Raw genomic sequence first — 18,369 nt, 5'->3', positions numbered from 1 at the left:
AAAATCTAAGTAAGGTTAAGAAAAAAAAAACAGGAAGAAAAAAAGATCGCGCAAGGGAGATCAGCGAGTCAAAAAGACTGAACGCGCGAGACGTACGTGCGAGTAATAAGACTGCATTACCAGGATATTGTTTTGATACGTTCCGCGATACTGATATTATCTTCAACGAGCATGAACGAATGCTTTTAATCGGATTGGTCGCGATATGATCATAGTCGGAAGAGCGCTTTATGAATTGAACTGGAAAATGTAACTGCATTTTCTTAAGCGTCGTCGGTCAAGCGAACGCTGGCACTACATAGTGCCGCTTTGAAGTTCCCTTAAAATTCGTAAAGTTGACTGAATTTTGTTACAAGACTCGAATCACTTTAAAGTCATATATTGATATTTTCTTTACAATATTCCGAATTTATAAAAATTCGATTATGTGTTATCACATATACAAGTCCCTGCGTATTTTCGTCGAAAAATATTTCATTAAATAATAACACGCAAGTCTACACACGCAACATGTTGCTTAGAGTACCTTATTGTCGTCATTACTTGTACAATTATATAATTACAGCGATTTATTATGCAAGTCGTAATCGACATTTTCGCGTTCGAAGCTAGAAATTAAAATCTGCTCTCTGTTTTGATCTACAGAAAATATTATTTCTAAAAGGATGATATATCAATGGTCGAACACGGATGACGAATGTGTTCGCGCTATCGCAGCGCAAATGTTATATTAAGGGGTGCCTGATGTATTATAAGCGTCCCTAACGGATCTTCATTAGTCTCCTAACTGCCACTTGGCGGACTCTCCTTACCTTAAGATCGATGGCACCTGGTCGGACAATTCTCGCATGATAGTCCGCGCTCGGCACGGAAACAAATCGATTTACGATTACACGCACACACATGCATACACGCTGTTTGTACATTATTATATAAGCGATATATAGAGGTCGTTTCCATTTCTGCTTGGAGGGAGAATACTATTCAAACGAAATGACCGATGTTCCGCGACTTGTTAAGAATCATATCGGGCCATATTCGCCGATGAATTCTGTCGACCTTAAATTAATGTCCGCGAATGCGCGGTTTCGAGGTAAATCGCTTGTCGAAGTTAATGCAAGATAGTTTCTCGCTAGCACCTAGCCGCGCACTGTTTAGTAATATAGGCTGTGTACTGACCGAAAACCGAGTCGTTGTCGAGCAACGTGCGGTTCAGCTCCGTCATCTCCGTACTATGCGATGTCACCGACGGTGCCTCGTAGCGCCTCGGGGGCTTCACGACCGGGTTAATGGTCGTAATCAGGGATTTCTCCTGTTCACCGAGACCGTGGTGTTCCAGGGACGCCGCTTCGAGACCTTTCTCGTCATGCCTGGTGTGGCGACGACGACAGTAGCACACGCAGAGCACTACTGTGACGATCAGCAGACACAACGCCGTGACACCTAGTCCGATAGCGAGAGGCAGGCTGATGAAGTTCTCTCTGCCGCTTAGAGCATCGCCCATTATGGACACAGTCACGTTTTTCTCCGCTTCGCCGCCCGGACTCTTCGCGTGGCAAATGTAGTCACCTTTATCGGCAGGCAGCGCATCGATGATAGTGAGATTTAACCAATCATGATTTTCCAACAATAAGTAATTTTTATCGTTCCCGTGTTTGGAACTGTTGGTTATAAGGCGATTACGATACGTCCATGATAACTGAAATAGATATGTAATGTGAGGTTTCATAATGGCAGGTTTCATAGTGCGGCAGTAGAGAAAAGTGCATTAGTAAAGAAATTTTAATATGTATTGAATACAAAAATTCTCTAATGAAATGGCAAGATTAATATTAAATTGCATTTCTTTTCACTATAAATTTTATTTAGATCAGGAACTTATTTGATTTTAACTTATAAGATATTATTATCGAGTGTGCCTGAATATGCATTTACCTCAGGACGTGGAATTCCCGTTGCCCTGCACGATATTGTCACATCTCCTTTGGCTGCCTCGATTTTGTTCGACGGCTCGATGTTGGTGATCTTCGGTCTGCACGCGAAATCGTCACTACTAACTTCGTCCCACATCTTGCCGATCATGTGGAGCGGTTGCTGGCAAGTGGTTGGCTGCGTGTACAACTTGCGCTGAATCGCCCAATCGCGGAACTTTTTGAGGTGGCAGTTGCAGTTCCATGGATTATTCTGGAGCTCGAGACTGCCGAGCTTGGGCAGACTCTCGAAGCTCTGCAGTTGTAGGGTGCTGAAATTATTCCCGTCCAACGCGAGGGAATGCAAGTTTGGCAAATTGCGAAACGCCTGCTCCTCGATGCGCTCCAATCTATTGTCTGACAACGTGACTTTCTGCAGGAAGGTGAGATTGAAGAACAGACCGTTATCCAGCACTTTTAATTTGTTCTGATTGAGTAGCAACACTCGCAATTTTTGGGTTTCGTAAAAGACACTTGGATGCAGACTGTGGATATTATTGCCCGACAGGTCGATCTCAATGATGATCTTCAAGTCGCTGAAAGCGTCCTTGTTAATCAACTCGATGCCGCAATCGCGCAACGACAGCTTATGCAGATTAACCAGATTGACGCGGCTGAATGCATTGCGTGCGAGGTGAGTTATGCGATTGCCAGTCAAATCGAGACTCTGGATCTCGGGCGAGAGGTCCCCCGGCACCTGCGTGAGGTCCTGCTTAATGCACTCGGCGGTCTTCTTACCAGACACCCATTTGCACTTGCATGTCGACAAGCACTGCATCCAGTCCTCCTGGCCTTGACACAGGGCGACCGTAAGCGCCACACAAAGCAGCCACCGGCTCGCCGTTCTCGGTATCATCTCGAGGAATCCTGTTAACAGCAGAAACGTGCGCGATGACGTTAGAACGTGACTGTGGTACTATGACCGCAGAACTTACTTAACCGAGCGTAGTTGCATGCATGTGAAAGCGGAGTTTCGTCTTTTGGGATATTCTGTCGGAGAGAAATATGCAACATGTAACTAATGTATTCCAGTTACCATTTAATATTTACCAACGCGGGCAACTAGCTATGCGTTTTACCTACATCCACCATTATTGATAGTTGAACGCGGATGTGGATCATTGTTTAATTACACGATCGACTAATCATATTACATATACGCGGCCGGAATTAATTATTACTAAATAATACGCGGCGCTTAATAATTTTGAATAATTTATATATCATACAAATATCCCATACGCTATTTGACACTTTTAGTTAATGTACATTGAGATAATTGTGCATGATTGTCACGGAACAAATTACGCGATATACGATTTTGCAATAATAAATGCCGTCATGTAATTATATGTATATAAAATATACTTGTTTATCGTCTTCTCCACGTCTTTAGCTTTACTCTATTTAACCTTCTGCTAAAGATGTGCGAACTATTCGAACTATACGAATCGAATCGATTCAGGTAAAATTTCATTCGATTTGAATTTGAATTGCTATGATTTGAATGAACTATTAGAAAATTTCGAATCTAATAGCGATTTTCACTGGTAGAGCTGGTACGCACTTAGTGCACTTTAAAGCCGTTGTACACAAATCGACGTAAAGAAGTACGTTTAATAAAAATATAGAAATGAATTAAATCCTCAACACATTTTATTGGGATATTTGATAAAATATACATTGGATATTATAACATTCGGTTATATTAATTGAGATATCTCACTCTGACATTCAGATTAAATTTGTGCACAACAGCTTTAATGTGCACTGAGTGCGCATCAGTTCTGCCAGTGAAAAACGCTATAAGAGATTTGAATAAGAATCACTGCATATATTATGACAGTCTTATATATTTACTGCTATTTCTTATAACAGTATATGTCACTTGCGTGAACAGAGTAAAGTTATTTTATGGCGCACAACGAGACTAAACTCGACTTTCCATGTTATCGAACAAGTCTTGCTATGTCTAAGGCAGTTTGGTGCCATCGGAGACTTCCAGGATTTTCTTCGTGTTTTCTCGGCCACTCTGTCTTCTTCCCCCTTACATTCCCACGAGCCTGTCTTTTCTTTATTTTTGTTAGTCAACGCCACTAATCTCAAAGCAGGACGGAATACCCTGCTGAGAACTGTTGGCAATTTAGCTTAATACCATTACGGCATCGCGTTCTGCGACGCCGGCGTCGCATCGTGTCGTGTCGACGCGTCGCCGAAGTTAAATTAATACAGCACGACAACTAAAACAAGCTTCACCCCTGTTATTATCGCCGTGGAGTTCGAGATTGTGCATTATATTAGTTTTTCCGCCGACGGGCGACAAGTACAATTCCGAATCTCTCTATCGGTTGAAATTTGATAAGAATTTAAGCTACAACATCCCGATGAAAGAAGTTTTATAAGTATATCTCAAAATGATTTATTAATTTATTAAAACACAATTCTAATTTTGTGTATTTATCCAGTATTTTATGTATCTCGTTCCTCAAATTTCATTTCATGATAAATTTTATACAGAGATTTCAAATTTTTTTTTATATATCGTCCTCTTATTTCAAAAATAGCACAAAAAATGAGATTTTTGAATTATTGTACGGAAAGAACAATTTTGTTAAAGTATCTAAAATTTAAGTAAATACAGATTTACAAAATAAATTTGGATCATTAAAATAATTGTGCAGAAAACGTAAGTATGATGAGCCATGCAAAAAATTTCGACATTCTTGCAATGAGCTTGATCCGTCCTACATAATTATTTTGAAAGTCCAATAAAATTATGTTTAGATTTAGCTGATTTTTTAGATCTTCAACAAAATCATCATTTCAGAGAATCATGAATGAGTTAAGTAAATATTATCCAATAAAAAATGATTAATAATTAAATTTCACGAAAGTATTTTATAACCAAACTTAATTAATAACCTAACTTCATAAAAAAAATCATCAAAATCGTTATAATTAAAAAAAAGTAATTTTTTTCAAAAAGTCGTAAAACGAATACGATAAAAATAACATTTGATTACGTTAAGAATATCATTTCTTTATTTCAAAAATGATAATTCAATATTATTTTCAAGTTATTATAAAGAATTAGGTAACGATCACTCTACTAATCATCAAAATTGAACTAACTTCACAGTTCGTCCGCCAAATAGTACTTGTAGTTCTTAAGGTTTTCAAAGAGATCGTAATACTTTCTACAAGAGTGACACACTTCGAGTTGTGTCACTCTTCGTTTTTGTAAATAAAAAAAGGAAAAGTCTATAGAAAACATTTAGAGTTAAGACAGTTTTGTGGTCAAAGTTTAAAGAAGAAATTTTATTTTAAATCTAGTTATTTTAATCGATCAAGATAAACATAAATAAATTCTGTTGGTGACATTTCAAGTTATGTCGCTCTTGAAAAATTATTCAGGATTTGTAGGATATCAAACTTGCTATAACTTAAAACATGACATAAGTAATTTCTTAAAGGATGAAATGGAAATGACATTTAATCATATTAAGAATTATATAATCCATGCCTATCCAATTTAAGCTCTCGAATCAAAATGCAAAATCATCAACACAAAAAATCAATATGGGTAAGATTTCGAAGACACGTCTGAGCGACGCTTATCAATACTTTACAAGTCTATGAAATCATACATTGAATTTTTTTATGTCAATGGCTTTGCGTTTTGGCTCTGGAGCTCAAATTGGACTGATGTACTACTTTTGCTAGTATTAATTAATTTAAATCAATTGTCTGTCAAGTAGAAAAATAGTTTTATCTCTTATTCTGAGAAAGTCAATTTGTTTAGTTGTGTCACTTTTGAAGCAAGAAAGCGATATATATGCAGTCGAGCGAAATTGAAATATTCGCGAAGGACCGAAAAACGGTTAAAAATTAAATATGATTCAATATTAGAGAACCGTAGCGAGGATCGTCAGCGAATCACAATGTGTATAATAATTGAAATCGTGTAACTTGTATTTTTCGAAGCGTACAAAAGTAAACTATGCGTCACTGCGGATTAACGTCGTGGGAAAACAAAGAGAAATTCGCCAAAGATCGCAGCCGGATTCCATCGGGAAAACCATTCCGGTGGGAACCGTGCCATAGTAGATTTCCGCCAACTTTTCACGTACACATGCTCCGCGTGACGTCGAAACTTTTTGAAGTCTTCGTCCGCAAGGACGCCTGCGGTTGCTACACTTTCCTATAGCCTCGAGATTTTATTGTTTTGGCCGCGACAGCGTAGTTCTTTCGAGCTCGATCGGTCTTGCAACGCGGTCAAAACATACGTAATAAAAGTATTGTCCTCTAAAACCGCCACGCACGTTTCAGCCTTCTCTTTGCCCACGTGGCTTTAGATCTGAAGCTAAAACAGTGCTCTTTGAACCGTGGCATGCTGCTCGGCGTGTGTACGGCTTATGAGAGAGATACGAAGAGCGTTTTCTCTTCCATGAAATATATTCCAGAGGAAAGGCACGTACGCGCAGAGAGTTAATATTACACGGGACAAAACGACAAGAGAAACGCTAAAAGATGATACTCGTGTGACATCGTATGCGTATGCATTGAGCTTCGATTCGTACATTCGTCTCGCTGTTCTGTATCGCTGCGCCCGATGCGGCTTCACGACGATCCTAGTATATCGATCGACCGCATTTGACTTGTAAATAACTAAGTCAACAAGGATACGGGGAAAGTGAGGAGCTTGTATACGGACTGGAGCGGCCTTTTAGCCTGAATGAACGATGGACGAATGAGACGAGTGTCCTTTGGCCGGCGCGTGTACCGTGCCGGAAGGAATCTCCCATCAGTCGTGTCATGGGATGCGGAAACGTAAAGTTGCTCAACGTGAACGTGTGCGTGTCTAGTATATACGTTCGCGTGCCACGCAGAAAAAAAAAACATCAGACGCAGAAGAGAAAGGGAGATAGAAAAAAAGGAGAGAGAGAGAAATGGGGGAGAGGGAGGGAGGAAGAGAGAGTGTGGGCGGTCAACTTTCCGTAGGGCGGAATTTCAAATTCGAACACCCTCTATCAATCAAGAGCGTTCCGTTACCGGAGGGTACGGCAAGTATGCCCTGTTGCTCCTACACAAATTTCATCAATCATGCGAGCCAACATACCGGAGGCGGTGGTTATCCTGCCGGATCTCTCTGCCCGCCCTATATTTTCGCGTATGAAATAAGGTCTCGCGAAACACACCGAGCGACCGATGATTGGCGGATGTAACGATCGGTGCGACGAGTGGGTGGGCGATGCTTATAAATGACTTTCGAAAGCAGTAGTTACGATGCAGCTTTTGCAGCGGAAGCTACGCGTAAATATAGAATATTTAAGAAGAAGGAAAGTAAAATGAACGCTCGTGGAACGGGGAGGAAAAGCGTCGCGCGAACTATGCCGAGAGGATTTTTTTTTTTTTTTCATCACGAAGCGATCGTGCAAGTAAGACACAGATTACTGTAAGTGATTCGCAGCCATGAGTTTTAGGGAAGTTTGCGCTTCCTACGAAAGTGCTGTAATTTAATTTGTAATTTGTGAGGAAAGAAGAACACGCGCAATACTTACCAGCTTTCTTGCGGAAACTTTTTCCCCCGGTAGAAATAAGGATTATTGAACGACGACGACGGCCGCGTGGCCATCTTCCAAGAATATCAAAGAAGTTATGACGAACGGATTTATATGTGTTATATGTACTTTGAGATAACGCTTGAAGCGAGGAACTGAACGTGGAACGAGACTTCGACGAAAAAAAACCCTCATGTATAGGGTGCTCCATTGAAACTTCTCAGAGATTCAGTCTCTCGTCGTTGGAAGAGCTTAAACGTAATAACGAAATATCGCAAGCAACTTTTTGTTAAATTACCTGGTCGTGATACAAATGGCCGTAAGGCGAAAAGGAGAATCTCGTTTTCGATGCAATCGCGTCGTACAAAGTGAGTTTAAAGTTATTATTGTGACCTCTGGCTTGACTTAGTTACGGAAACATTGTCTAACTAACTAAGAATCCTTGTCTCGCGGTTTACACGTTATTACACAAACGCGTTTTATGCTGGATTATGTTCTGGATGTTCTGGATATTTTGGATTTCTGGATATTCCTTATGATGAGATTTGATGTCAAAAATGACAAAAGGAGAATGTACTAGTTAGATATATATAAAATTTTTGTTATGTATAAATTTTTCTTATTTTACATATATCATATTATAATTTTAGTTGAGATAACTAGAATTTTTAATTGATATCATTAGAATATTCAGATTCGTCCATTTTTAACCAGTTTTTCTCACTAGTTACGAGATGAAAATTTAAATGCATAATTTTTTTCTCAATCTTCTGTTATTTGAAGAAGACATGGCTATTTGTATCATCAGGAAATTCATTTTTAAAGCGCATGCGTTGACGTGTGACACATTACTAGATCTCGTCTGGAGTGAATCAAGATTTTACAGTTCAGCAAATAATGTTACCTTCAATAAGCTTCTGTCATTTATTCGACTAATCTCAATTTCATCGCGTGAAATTACATTAAGCAGGCTGCAGATCAGTGCGTTCGATAAATATTGACCAGACGTTGAGACCAGACGTCGCGTCGTATGAATTATGCTACGCGTATCGATACGACGACGCGGTAATTGCATGCGATGATATAATAACATACGGATATAATAGCGCGCACGATATAATAATGCTTTATTGGAGACAGCCAGCTTTGACAGCGGCTATTATAATCAATTTGCACAAGAAGAAGCGAACGAGTTTAGTCAATCGTACCGCTGGATTGGTTCCGGCGGAAAGCGCGTTTTTCGCGAATTATCGAAGGGGGTGCTGTTTTCATTACATCGGGTCACCGCGCAGCGACGGGGGCACCATCGTAATCGACTTTCTAATTATAAACGCGGTGCTCGCTGGCGCTCTCGGATAGGGCGCGTGAACTCTCGACCGAGGTCACTTTTTCCCGATAAGTCGTTAATAGTTAATTAGCGGAGAATAAGGACGGAGTCGTTAGCTCGTTCCATCATGGACTACCGGGTAGACATCAGAATCGCGCAAACGAATTAGTAGTTCTACTTTATTCTCAGTATTTTCTTTTCGCATCACTATTAAAAATTCCAATAGATCATGTAATACTCGATATGTGGAAATAATTTTAATCATCAAATTATTACATAGCATTCGCTCAAAAAATGGAAGATGATATTATTTGTCTTCCATTTCTAAAATAAGAATAAAAATCTTAGTATTTTGAAATCGTTTGTATAACGTCCGTTATACAAACTTATCAGAAAGTTCATTATAGATCGTACTTATCAGTAGCAAAAACAATTAAAGTCTATTTTTGTGGAAGTATATAAAACGGAATAAAGAGTTGCACAGTAAAAAAAACATGTATTTGTGATTATAGAAAATCGATAACCATTCAAATCCTTGTTAAAATTCTGTATTAAATTTTTAATATATCCAAGTATCAATTTAACTAAATGTGAACTAATTGTGTTTGAATATTTTGTTCAATACTGTATATTTTGTTTGATACTGTAAATGTAGATGACTTGGGACAGTGCAGGTAACTTGAGAGAGCATGTATTTTTGACATTTTTTAAATTTAATCGTGGTGTATAACATGAGTTTTTAAAGGAAGTTTAAATTTTATGTAAGTTTTCTTTAGTGACTCATGGGTGAATGCCACGATTAAATTTAACAAAAATGCTGTCCCAAGTCACCTACATTTAACATTTATTTAACATTTCTTATTTCTCAAAATAATACAATTTATGAATAAGTGAACAAATAACATAAAAATAATGTATTTTGAAACGTAAACTCTAGAGTTGTTTGAGAAACATTAAATATTTTAACACAAATTTTCCAACTGTGCACATACAATCCAGCTAGTGTATTTATTTTGTCTTATATCTTGATATACGAAATCTCGTAGTACCACAATTAAAGAATTCTTGAATCTTTATACAAGCTCACAATTCGGAGGAACGTAACGACAGTTACTCACGCTTCCTCAGAAGATGCAGCATACATATATATATACTATATAAATACTACGTAAAGGTAACGTTATTCACGTTGAAACGATCGCGTGTTTACAAGTGTAATATCTCGTGTTCTTTGCAACGAGGTAACTTTCTCTATAAGCGGCGAAACGTAACGCAAGTCGGAGATGCGAAGCAGAGCATATTTACACAGACGCTAAGTCGATATGCATCTGCCGCATTCACGATCTCGATGACGCGCCTTTGTGTAACTGAATTCCGCATCCTTGCGAATATCTGCTTACCTGTATGTATAATGTACATAATACGCGTACAGTACAACTGCTACGTCTACGTGGAATATGATTGAAATTATATCTTGCGCAGTCTAGTAATCATCTACAGAACATACTACTTAACAGAGCTAAGAGAAAAAGATAGAAACGCTGAAAGCTTTGCTTTAATTCATTTTGGCTTGAAAAATTTTATCCTTTTTCTTGCAAGGTACGTGAAACGCATCCGAGATTGGATGAATTAAAAATTATCGTACTAAACAGGTAATGCGATACCCGTCTCGAAGCAATCTTTATTAATCTTCTCTTTGGAGATGCGCTTGTTAAGAAAATCATTGAAAAAATTCTTCTCCTGGAAACGGTTTCACCTTTCTTTGTTAAATATTTCTCTCGAAGTCTTACTAGATTCTTTATCTTCATAGTATGTGTGCTTAACTTTGAATGTAATGACAATGAAAGAAGTAGAGTATTTTCCAAAATTAAATTTCGACAACAAAAACGTTTGACAGACAAAGATAAAAATAGTAAAGAAAATGTTAAGTAATATAAAGTCACAATACGAAAAAGAAATGTGGGTAAGAGATATTTCGCTTCTACAAGATTATTTGACATACAGAGTTGAGATTTACATTCAGGTTCATCGCTCGTATGACACCCATTTCACAATATGCGGCAATAAATTCTTCTTATATCTAACTATAAACATGATAAATAAAATGCGTTTAGCTTGAATCAATATTATTGTACTCGATCACACACGTACGTGCTAAAGAATCAATTTTGTATCAACCCCTCAACGAGGGGGTTTGAAAACAAAGAATATTTGAAAACTAAAATCATTATATATAATGTTAAAAATATATAATGTTAAAAATATATAATGTTAAAAAGTTCAGTATTTTTTTAAATAAACACTTGTTTGATACAATCGATACGCGCTGCAGAAATTATGCTATGTAATCGTATTTCGATAGTTATTGCAATAAAAGTACGTAATATTTGTTATTTACATGAATAACTAAATATTTAAAATAATTGATGTAACGCGTTCGTATTTAATTTATAGTTTATGTATAGTTAATTTATTTCAAAAAAATTTCCGTCAAAATCGTCAATCGAATCCAGCTTGCAGTTCATATATCACGTTTCGTTTCTTTTCGATATCTAATCTCTCAGTAGTATCCATTCACCGCTCTCTTCGGATAAACTCTTCGGCTGCATTATTCGAAAAGTTCGAAGTTCGGCCGAATATTTACAGGCCGTGTGCCGGGGACCGCGAAATTGCATAAACTTTTCAAATAAGACCGAATCTTATAAATTTGCGGCCAGGAACATTGTCCGCAAAAGTTCCATGCCTCGCCGCGGGGTTATTAACTTTGGGTCACACGAAACTATCAGAGCATCGTCAAAGTCGTTTCCACACTTCCGCAAGCTGATGCGGAACACTAGTCCGCGAAACTCACGTCCCGTTTTCGCTCCAATTATACTGTAATCCGTGCAATCGGATTACAGTACTGTCATGCTTGGACATCGTCAAAGAGCCTTTTATTCTACTATGAATGAGTATTTAATAATTATTATTTGATAGAAACTACATAACAATAGAGAGCATTTGCACTCTTTAGACACGAAAACGAATAAGGATGTTAAGTTTTGGCTATTTTCCAGCCAACATGTAGAAGTTCCGAGTCGTATAAATTGTATCTATCATGTTAATGGACTATTTAAATGGAATCAAGAGATATATTGCTCTTGAGGAAACGTTAGAAATGTGGGAGAAACCATTACGAAATCTAATTCTATCATCAGTATAATGTTATCATATTTATTGATAAAATACAATAAGATAAAACAGTGAAATACGTCCCACATTTTTTCTTTAATAAAACACGTTTCCAAGATTAGGTACACGATGCGCCGAGTAATACGACGCAAATGAACTTTTTTTTATAATACAATAATTCATTTATACTATATTGAAAATAATTAATAAATCTATCATAGACGAGAAGTTCAGCTTTAATTTTACTTCTTCTTTTATTGCAATTGAAACATTTTTTATAGTGAATCCACTTTTTCTTAGGTGTGCTGCATTATTCCCCCATTGTTCCATATATTTAAAATTTATACGGATAATTCATTATTCGCAATTAAATATTTCAAAGCAAAAATGCAGTTTTTAAAAGCTAAGAAGTTCTTTGTATTCCCATGGACTTTTAATCTTCTAGTTGTAATCAGTATCTTGTCGTATCGAACGGCCCGACTAGTAAAAAGCTTTTTATACAGTCTTATTCGCATATACATATATCGTTCTACCTGCTCATAGGCAGTCAGAATTTCATCTTGATTACTTTCTTTTTCGTGCTATGAGAGCTAGATAAAAGAAATTTTCTTTGATGATACACGACAGTATAACAATTTTAAGAAAACGAGAACATGCTGTCGGCACTATTTTATACTTTCCCTTCTTTCTATTCATTTCTATTAATTCTAACTGCCGAAGGGTAGAACTGACGAATGCTGACATTATTATATTATAATATTAATACTTTCATTGTCGTGTCGTTGTCATTATGTAGTGATAGTCTGTGTCAATTATGAGGAATATGACAATGCTTTGTCATTTCATTCGAAGTTGATACGACAAATGTGACTTTTGAGAACAAATGTGCTCTTTGTTAATGCGACAAACACAAAACGGAAGAGAATTCGGTTTGTTATCGATAAATAAAGGTATCAATTGTCTACGAAAGATAAAGATTGTTTTAAATCAGTTTTGTTGTATATTAGGTACTTCTTTAAATAAAGCAAATAAGGTATGAATGAAGCAAATAGATAATAATATAATATATGATTTGTATTCATGATTGATAATTATTCGATGAATAATCAGTTTCGTGTTGGTATAAATTAATTTTTTATAAAAAGAATATACAATAAATTATAAAATTTAAATAATTGCTAATATGGGAAAAAGCTAATAATTCAGTATTTAAGTAACAGAGAAATTAATATTTATTAATAATGTTTGTGTATGATGTAATAATATATATAATTCTATTATAATAATATTATAATAATATCTATTGTTTGAATGACATATTTAATCTTTTACGTTGATTTTTGTTACCGTAATCTTTTCTACTGTAGATATATAGAAATCAACATTATAAAATAAGAGCGTTAATTAATAACATTAAGAATTACTAGAAATTTATTTTCAATTACTAATTATAAAAAGAAAAAATAATTAGATATAAAAATTTAAATAATAATCTTAAGAGAATATATCCATGAAATCAAATAATAATTTTGAGAACTAGTAACGGTTTTATCAGAATAATTCTAATAAGTAATAACATTACATCTCATTGTAATTATATTAATATCGTTGTAATTTCATTAATCTATGATTATATTATAACTCAATGATTACAATTATAAAAAGTAGATTATGAATACGTGCACTAGAATCTGCCCTTTGCGAATGACATTTCTATTATAATTCCTGTTATAAATGCGGTTAATATCAGCTATGGATTATGAAGCTATTTTATTAATTAAAAAATTCAACTTACGTTCGCTCTAAACTCACGGTAGCGTAATATTCACGATTCCACCAAATCCCAAGGACTTCGACCAAGGATGGTGCTAGAACAATAAATGTTCTCTATCATACATCACAAGATGATAATCAATTGTAAATTGTCTTATATCCACAATGTTAGAAATAGATCCAAAATCTCGGATGGAGAAAAAAATTAACCAATATCTAATAACTTAATTGTTTAAATGTGATTCGTTAATTCTTTTTTCGAGCTCTCTCGGAGCAATTCCTAGCATCGTGGATACAAAGTTTGATAATCGGTGTATTCATTATTTATAATTAGCGCATACACAATTAATTCCAAAACATTAAAATTATTTTAAACAACGCAGCTTTAGCTAATGTACAGAATGCACAGCGCGAGTCATCGTAGAAACGAATTTGCGTGCCGTGCAACTTTTATGCAAATAACGAAATTCGTGCACATATCGCATATTTGGAATACGCTAACCGTCAAGCGTAAATCATTTAGCGCAGTAGGCGAAAGCTGGCGAAAATTTACTGTCTTTCGTTTTGAGCATGTTGTGCAAAATTCTAGAAGAACAAACAGCGTGTTTTCCGCACTTTGGATTCCACAGAACAGCGAAAGCAATCTCCGGTTCCGCATACATGGCGCAACAACGAGAAACGAAAAAAAAACTTTCTGTTAAGGGAAAGTAAACGACGTCAAATCGATCGTTGTCCGGTAAGCCGCTTTTTTTCGCCACAGGAGTCCTCGTTTAACAATGCATACCAAATAGCTGAGAAAAAAAATACAATAATCGTTATCCGCGCTTGTTTAAAAAAAAAGATGGGCAGCATATGGCACGACTGTTACACGACTGATACACTGTCGGATTGAGGATAACTAGGATTTAGTGCATGTGTATGTAGGACAGTTCGCAAATAATTGCGAAAAGATTTAATCATATCGATGGATTCTGTATTCGTTAGAATAGATGATATTTGCACTCCTTATTCAAATAACAATTTTAGTTTTTTAATACTTCTTATATAGGATTTTGATTACTCTATTACTCGCCCGCTATTATTAAAAGCACGAAAGATAATTTTGTAAAATTCAACAATATTCCTTGAAAGGAGTTTGTTAAATGTTTAATATAATGTTTGGAAATTAATAAAGAGAGAGTGCTTCTGTATAAACGAGAATCGCTCATGCTATCTTTATTCGAGAAATTAAATAGCTTTTACTCGCATTTCGAGCCGCTGAAGATGAAGTTTCGGTTGAATGCCAAATTAGTTGTCGGATATTAATTTAAGGTGTAGTAAGTTTTGTAACAGAATATGCTCAATAAAATTCAGAAAGTCGATAATTAATTAACGCGTTATTATTCCGCGGTTACGGCTATAGAAAAATAGCGGGTTAATCCATTTCAACTGATTCCCCAATTTTATCGGTGCGAAAGAACAATTATTAATAATATATTAATTATATCCGCATGTTATTGCTACTTCGCATTGACGCAATTTTATATTCGTTGATCAAAATTGTAACATATAACAAACTCATAGATTGCGTATATCAAATTCAATTAATTACAGTAATCAAATATATGCGTTTTGTAAATCCATTAACAAAGTGATTAAAATTTGTTTTCTTCGTTTTTACATATATATATATATTTATTATTTAAAATCACAAATTATAAACGTATGCATATGTCGGTATTGCATTAACCATTCTACTAATGTATAATTTTCTTTTTACTACCATGTCTCATAAGGTTGCCGCCTTAAAAATGTAAAAGTGAAAACAACAACTGTATGTTTGTATGAAACTGTTCTTCGTAGCAGAAAAACAATCACAATTAAATTAACAAGATATGCTTAACATAGCAAATTTTGGTGGAAGTAAACAGAACTTCTGGTTATTAGAATCAAATATTGTGATACGCAAACAGAACATTTAGGTATGATGCTAGTTAAAGTTTAGTTAATACGTATATAATTACGTGTATAATTAAGTACCTGATTATTATGACTACAGGAAGATAAGAGCATGATTGGGTTAATGTAACATGTATGATTAGAAGAGTATATTGTTAGAACTAAATAGAATTTCTAGTTATCATAATTAAATATTCTGATATTTCAACCGAGTTTTCGTCAGAATTCATGCAACCATATATGTCTGGTTATAATAATCAAATTATTATAACCAAAATCATGAATCATTTATATTTCATCAGACAGATTATTACATCGTATTCAAGTTAATTCAATCAATTTTTTTCAATGTGTCTAAAGGAGATTTAAAGCGTCATAATGAAATTCACACAAAAATATAAACATTTTTACTGCTTTTAATTCAGAGTGGGTATTCGAGTATCCGTGCATTGGCAGAAAGGCTTAATTTATCGCATTAATACTCAGTTTCACCAACGTAAAATAAACTTTAATAATATTGATTCAATTTATTCTCTATCTTTTTCTAATTTTAATAAGAATTAGACAAGATTCTAAAAATTAGAGGAAGATAAACAGCATAAGTTAAATCAAGATTAAAGTTAATCATACATTGGTGGAACCTACGGGTCTAAGTCTACATGTTCTCATCACCGGTGACTAACGTATGGATCGCATTTTCTAAGACAGCGCCTTTGAGTCTTAAGCTTAAGAAATTCCTCATTAAAGATGAAAGCGAAGCCTCGTTACGCGAATGGACGTAGTTTTCTTTGCTCTCGCTCTCGATGAGCAAATTAAGTTTCAAAATCAAAGGGTAGCTTTTTAGCAGCCCGCGCTGCGTACCGCAGATCCATCTAATCTGATTGCCGTGACGACGAGAGGCATAATACACGGACGGCCACTTTCCTCGTTTCAGCCACTGTCTTTTCCGCTGTCTTTTATATATTCTTCTCTTCTCAATTTCAAATGCGAAATGTCCACGATCGCGCGCGCCGTCATCTTCTTGCTCGGTTTCGCAGTAGCAGAGACGTAACGCGAATTCAATTATTACCGAGAGAGGGAGAATTGTCGGGGAAAGCGCGATTTCGCGCGGAAGAGCAAAGAAATATTGCGGAGAGAAAACGAAGCAAACGCGTGCAGAAGTAGTCGAGGGGAATGAAGGAAACGGTGCAGGAAAGGAAGATGTAGGCTAAAACGGAGGATTGGAGAACAAGCAGAGAAGATCAGCAAAACGAAATGCTGCACCGAGTTATATATTTTGTGTATACACCCGGAAAATGGCTGAAAATATCATCTTGCGTTGTAAATATCTCAAATATTTAAAATGACTAGTGCGTGAGCCTGCAAGTACAGAAGGAACATTGAAAGTGGATTTTATTAATACGAAATACTCGTAAATCGTTCACTCGTAAATCGCGTATTATAAAGATAATTTTAGTCACGTTCCCTGAAACTATTTCACCGAGACACTTTCCGTACGAGACGAAAATCGATCAAAAATAAATGGGAAATTGATCTTCCGTAAACAGCAACAATATATTTTTCACAGTTACCATTAATAAACGCGATCTCTATCTAATATGTCGCTGCAAAAATTTCTCGATATACCGGCACGATTAAAATTTATTTTACCGTGTATCGCTAAACGAAAATTGATTTTAACCCTTCCATTTTCTTCTTCGATCGGTTATACAATGTTGCACACGAAATAACGTACATACGAGCGATTGATCTCTTATCGTTCGCGGTTTTTTCCATAACGGCATGTGTCAACCTTCCCATGTCACGCAGGCAAATATTTGTCGAATTCATAGCAAAAACACGTTTCAATGGCACGCTCCATATGAGACCCAGACAGCGACGGAATTTATACGTTGCGCAACCATTTGTGTACGTCGCATAGTATCGCTATACATTTACTACGTGCCTGTACCACTGTCGGATGCAGATGTGAGCTATATACCGTCGACGGTCATGCAATGATTAAATTAGAAGTAAATATAGAGAGTCACACTGATTGCGGCGAGTCCAATTGATCAAGTGCTTCGTTTCCCTTCGGATTGATTATTAAATCCGCTATATCATTAAATTATTAGATCAGCAAACCTACCGAATCATTAATCTTTCGAGATGCTATTTTTCAAAACTTTGCGAAACACTGTAAACGACAGAAATTAATTATTATAGCATTAGACAATCTCGGTAACCCCGAAACAAAAATCCAAGATAAGAACGCCAATCCAATATATTTCCAAAAACTAATCTGATTATATATTAATCTATGACGAAGTTTTTGATTATTTTAAAGAATACAGTTTTGAAATAATTTATATGTCAGTCATTTATTTAAAAAAAGATATATAGGCTACTCAAAATTTCTCATCTTATTGCTTTTTTCGCTTCCCATAAATTGCATATTAGAAATTCATAATATTCCCGTTTAAAAAATATGATACCTTGCTTTACGTGTAACGTGAGGTCCCATTTTAAAATATAAGCAAAAATAAAAATATATTTAAGTGAATTATAACTGTTTGTTACGAGCTGGACACAACTCCTCCATCATATACAACAATTTGTCCGTGTTAATGTAATATCTTGTCATGAATAC

The 18,369-nt window shown here is 35.8% G+C and overlaps 1 protein-coding gene across 2 annotated transcripts in view; it reads right to left on the bottom strand.

Moving 5' to 3' along the window:
• The window catches only part of kek5 (leucine-rich repeat, immunoglobulin-like domain-containing kekkon 5 protein), a 116,577-nt gene that overhangs the window by 8,798 nt on the left and 89,410 nt on the right, over positions 1-18,369 (bottom strand). The window contains exons 3-5 of one of the 2 annotated variants that reach the window (XM_011065069.2): positions 13,825-13,897; positions 1,936-2,837; positions 1,180-1,699 (exon numbers count right to left, since the gene is read on the bottom strand). In XM_011065069.2, coding sequence (XP_011063371.2) covers positions 1,180-1,699; positions 1,936-2,826 — 1,411 coding nt within the window. In that variant the 5' untranslated portion in view covers positions 2,827-2,837; positions 13,825-13,897. The remainder of the gene's footprint in view (positions 1-1,179; positions 1,700-1,935; positions 2,838-13,824; positions 13,898-18,369) is intronic. The other variant, XM_087416491.1, reaches the window with a different exon arrangement.

The sequence above is a fragment of the Acromyrmex echinatior genome, unplaced genomic scaffold (genome assembly GCF_024713525.1).
Source record: "Acromyrmex echinatior isolate Ae372 unplaced genomic scaffold, ASM2471352v2 Scaffold25, whole genome shotgun sequence".
Lineage (NCBI taxonomy): Eukaryota > Metazoa > Arthropoda > Insecta > Hymenoptera > Formicidae > Acromyrmex > Acromyrmex echinatior.
The sequence above is the reverse complement of the archived record's forward strand: the minus strand, read 5'-3'. Positions and strand labels throughout refer to the sequence as shown.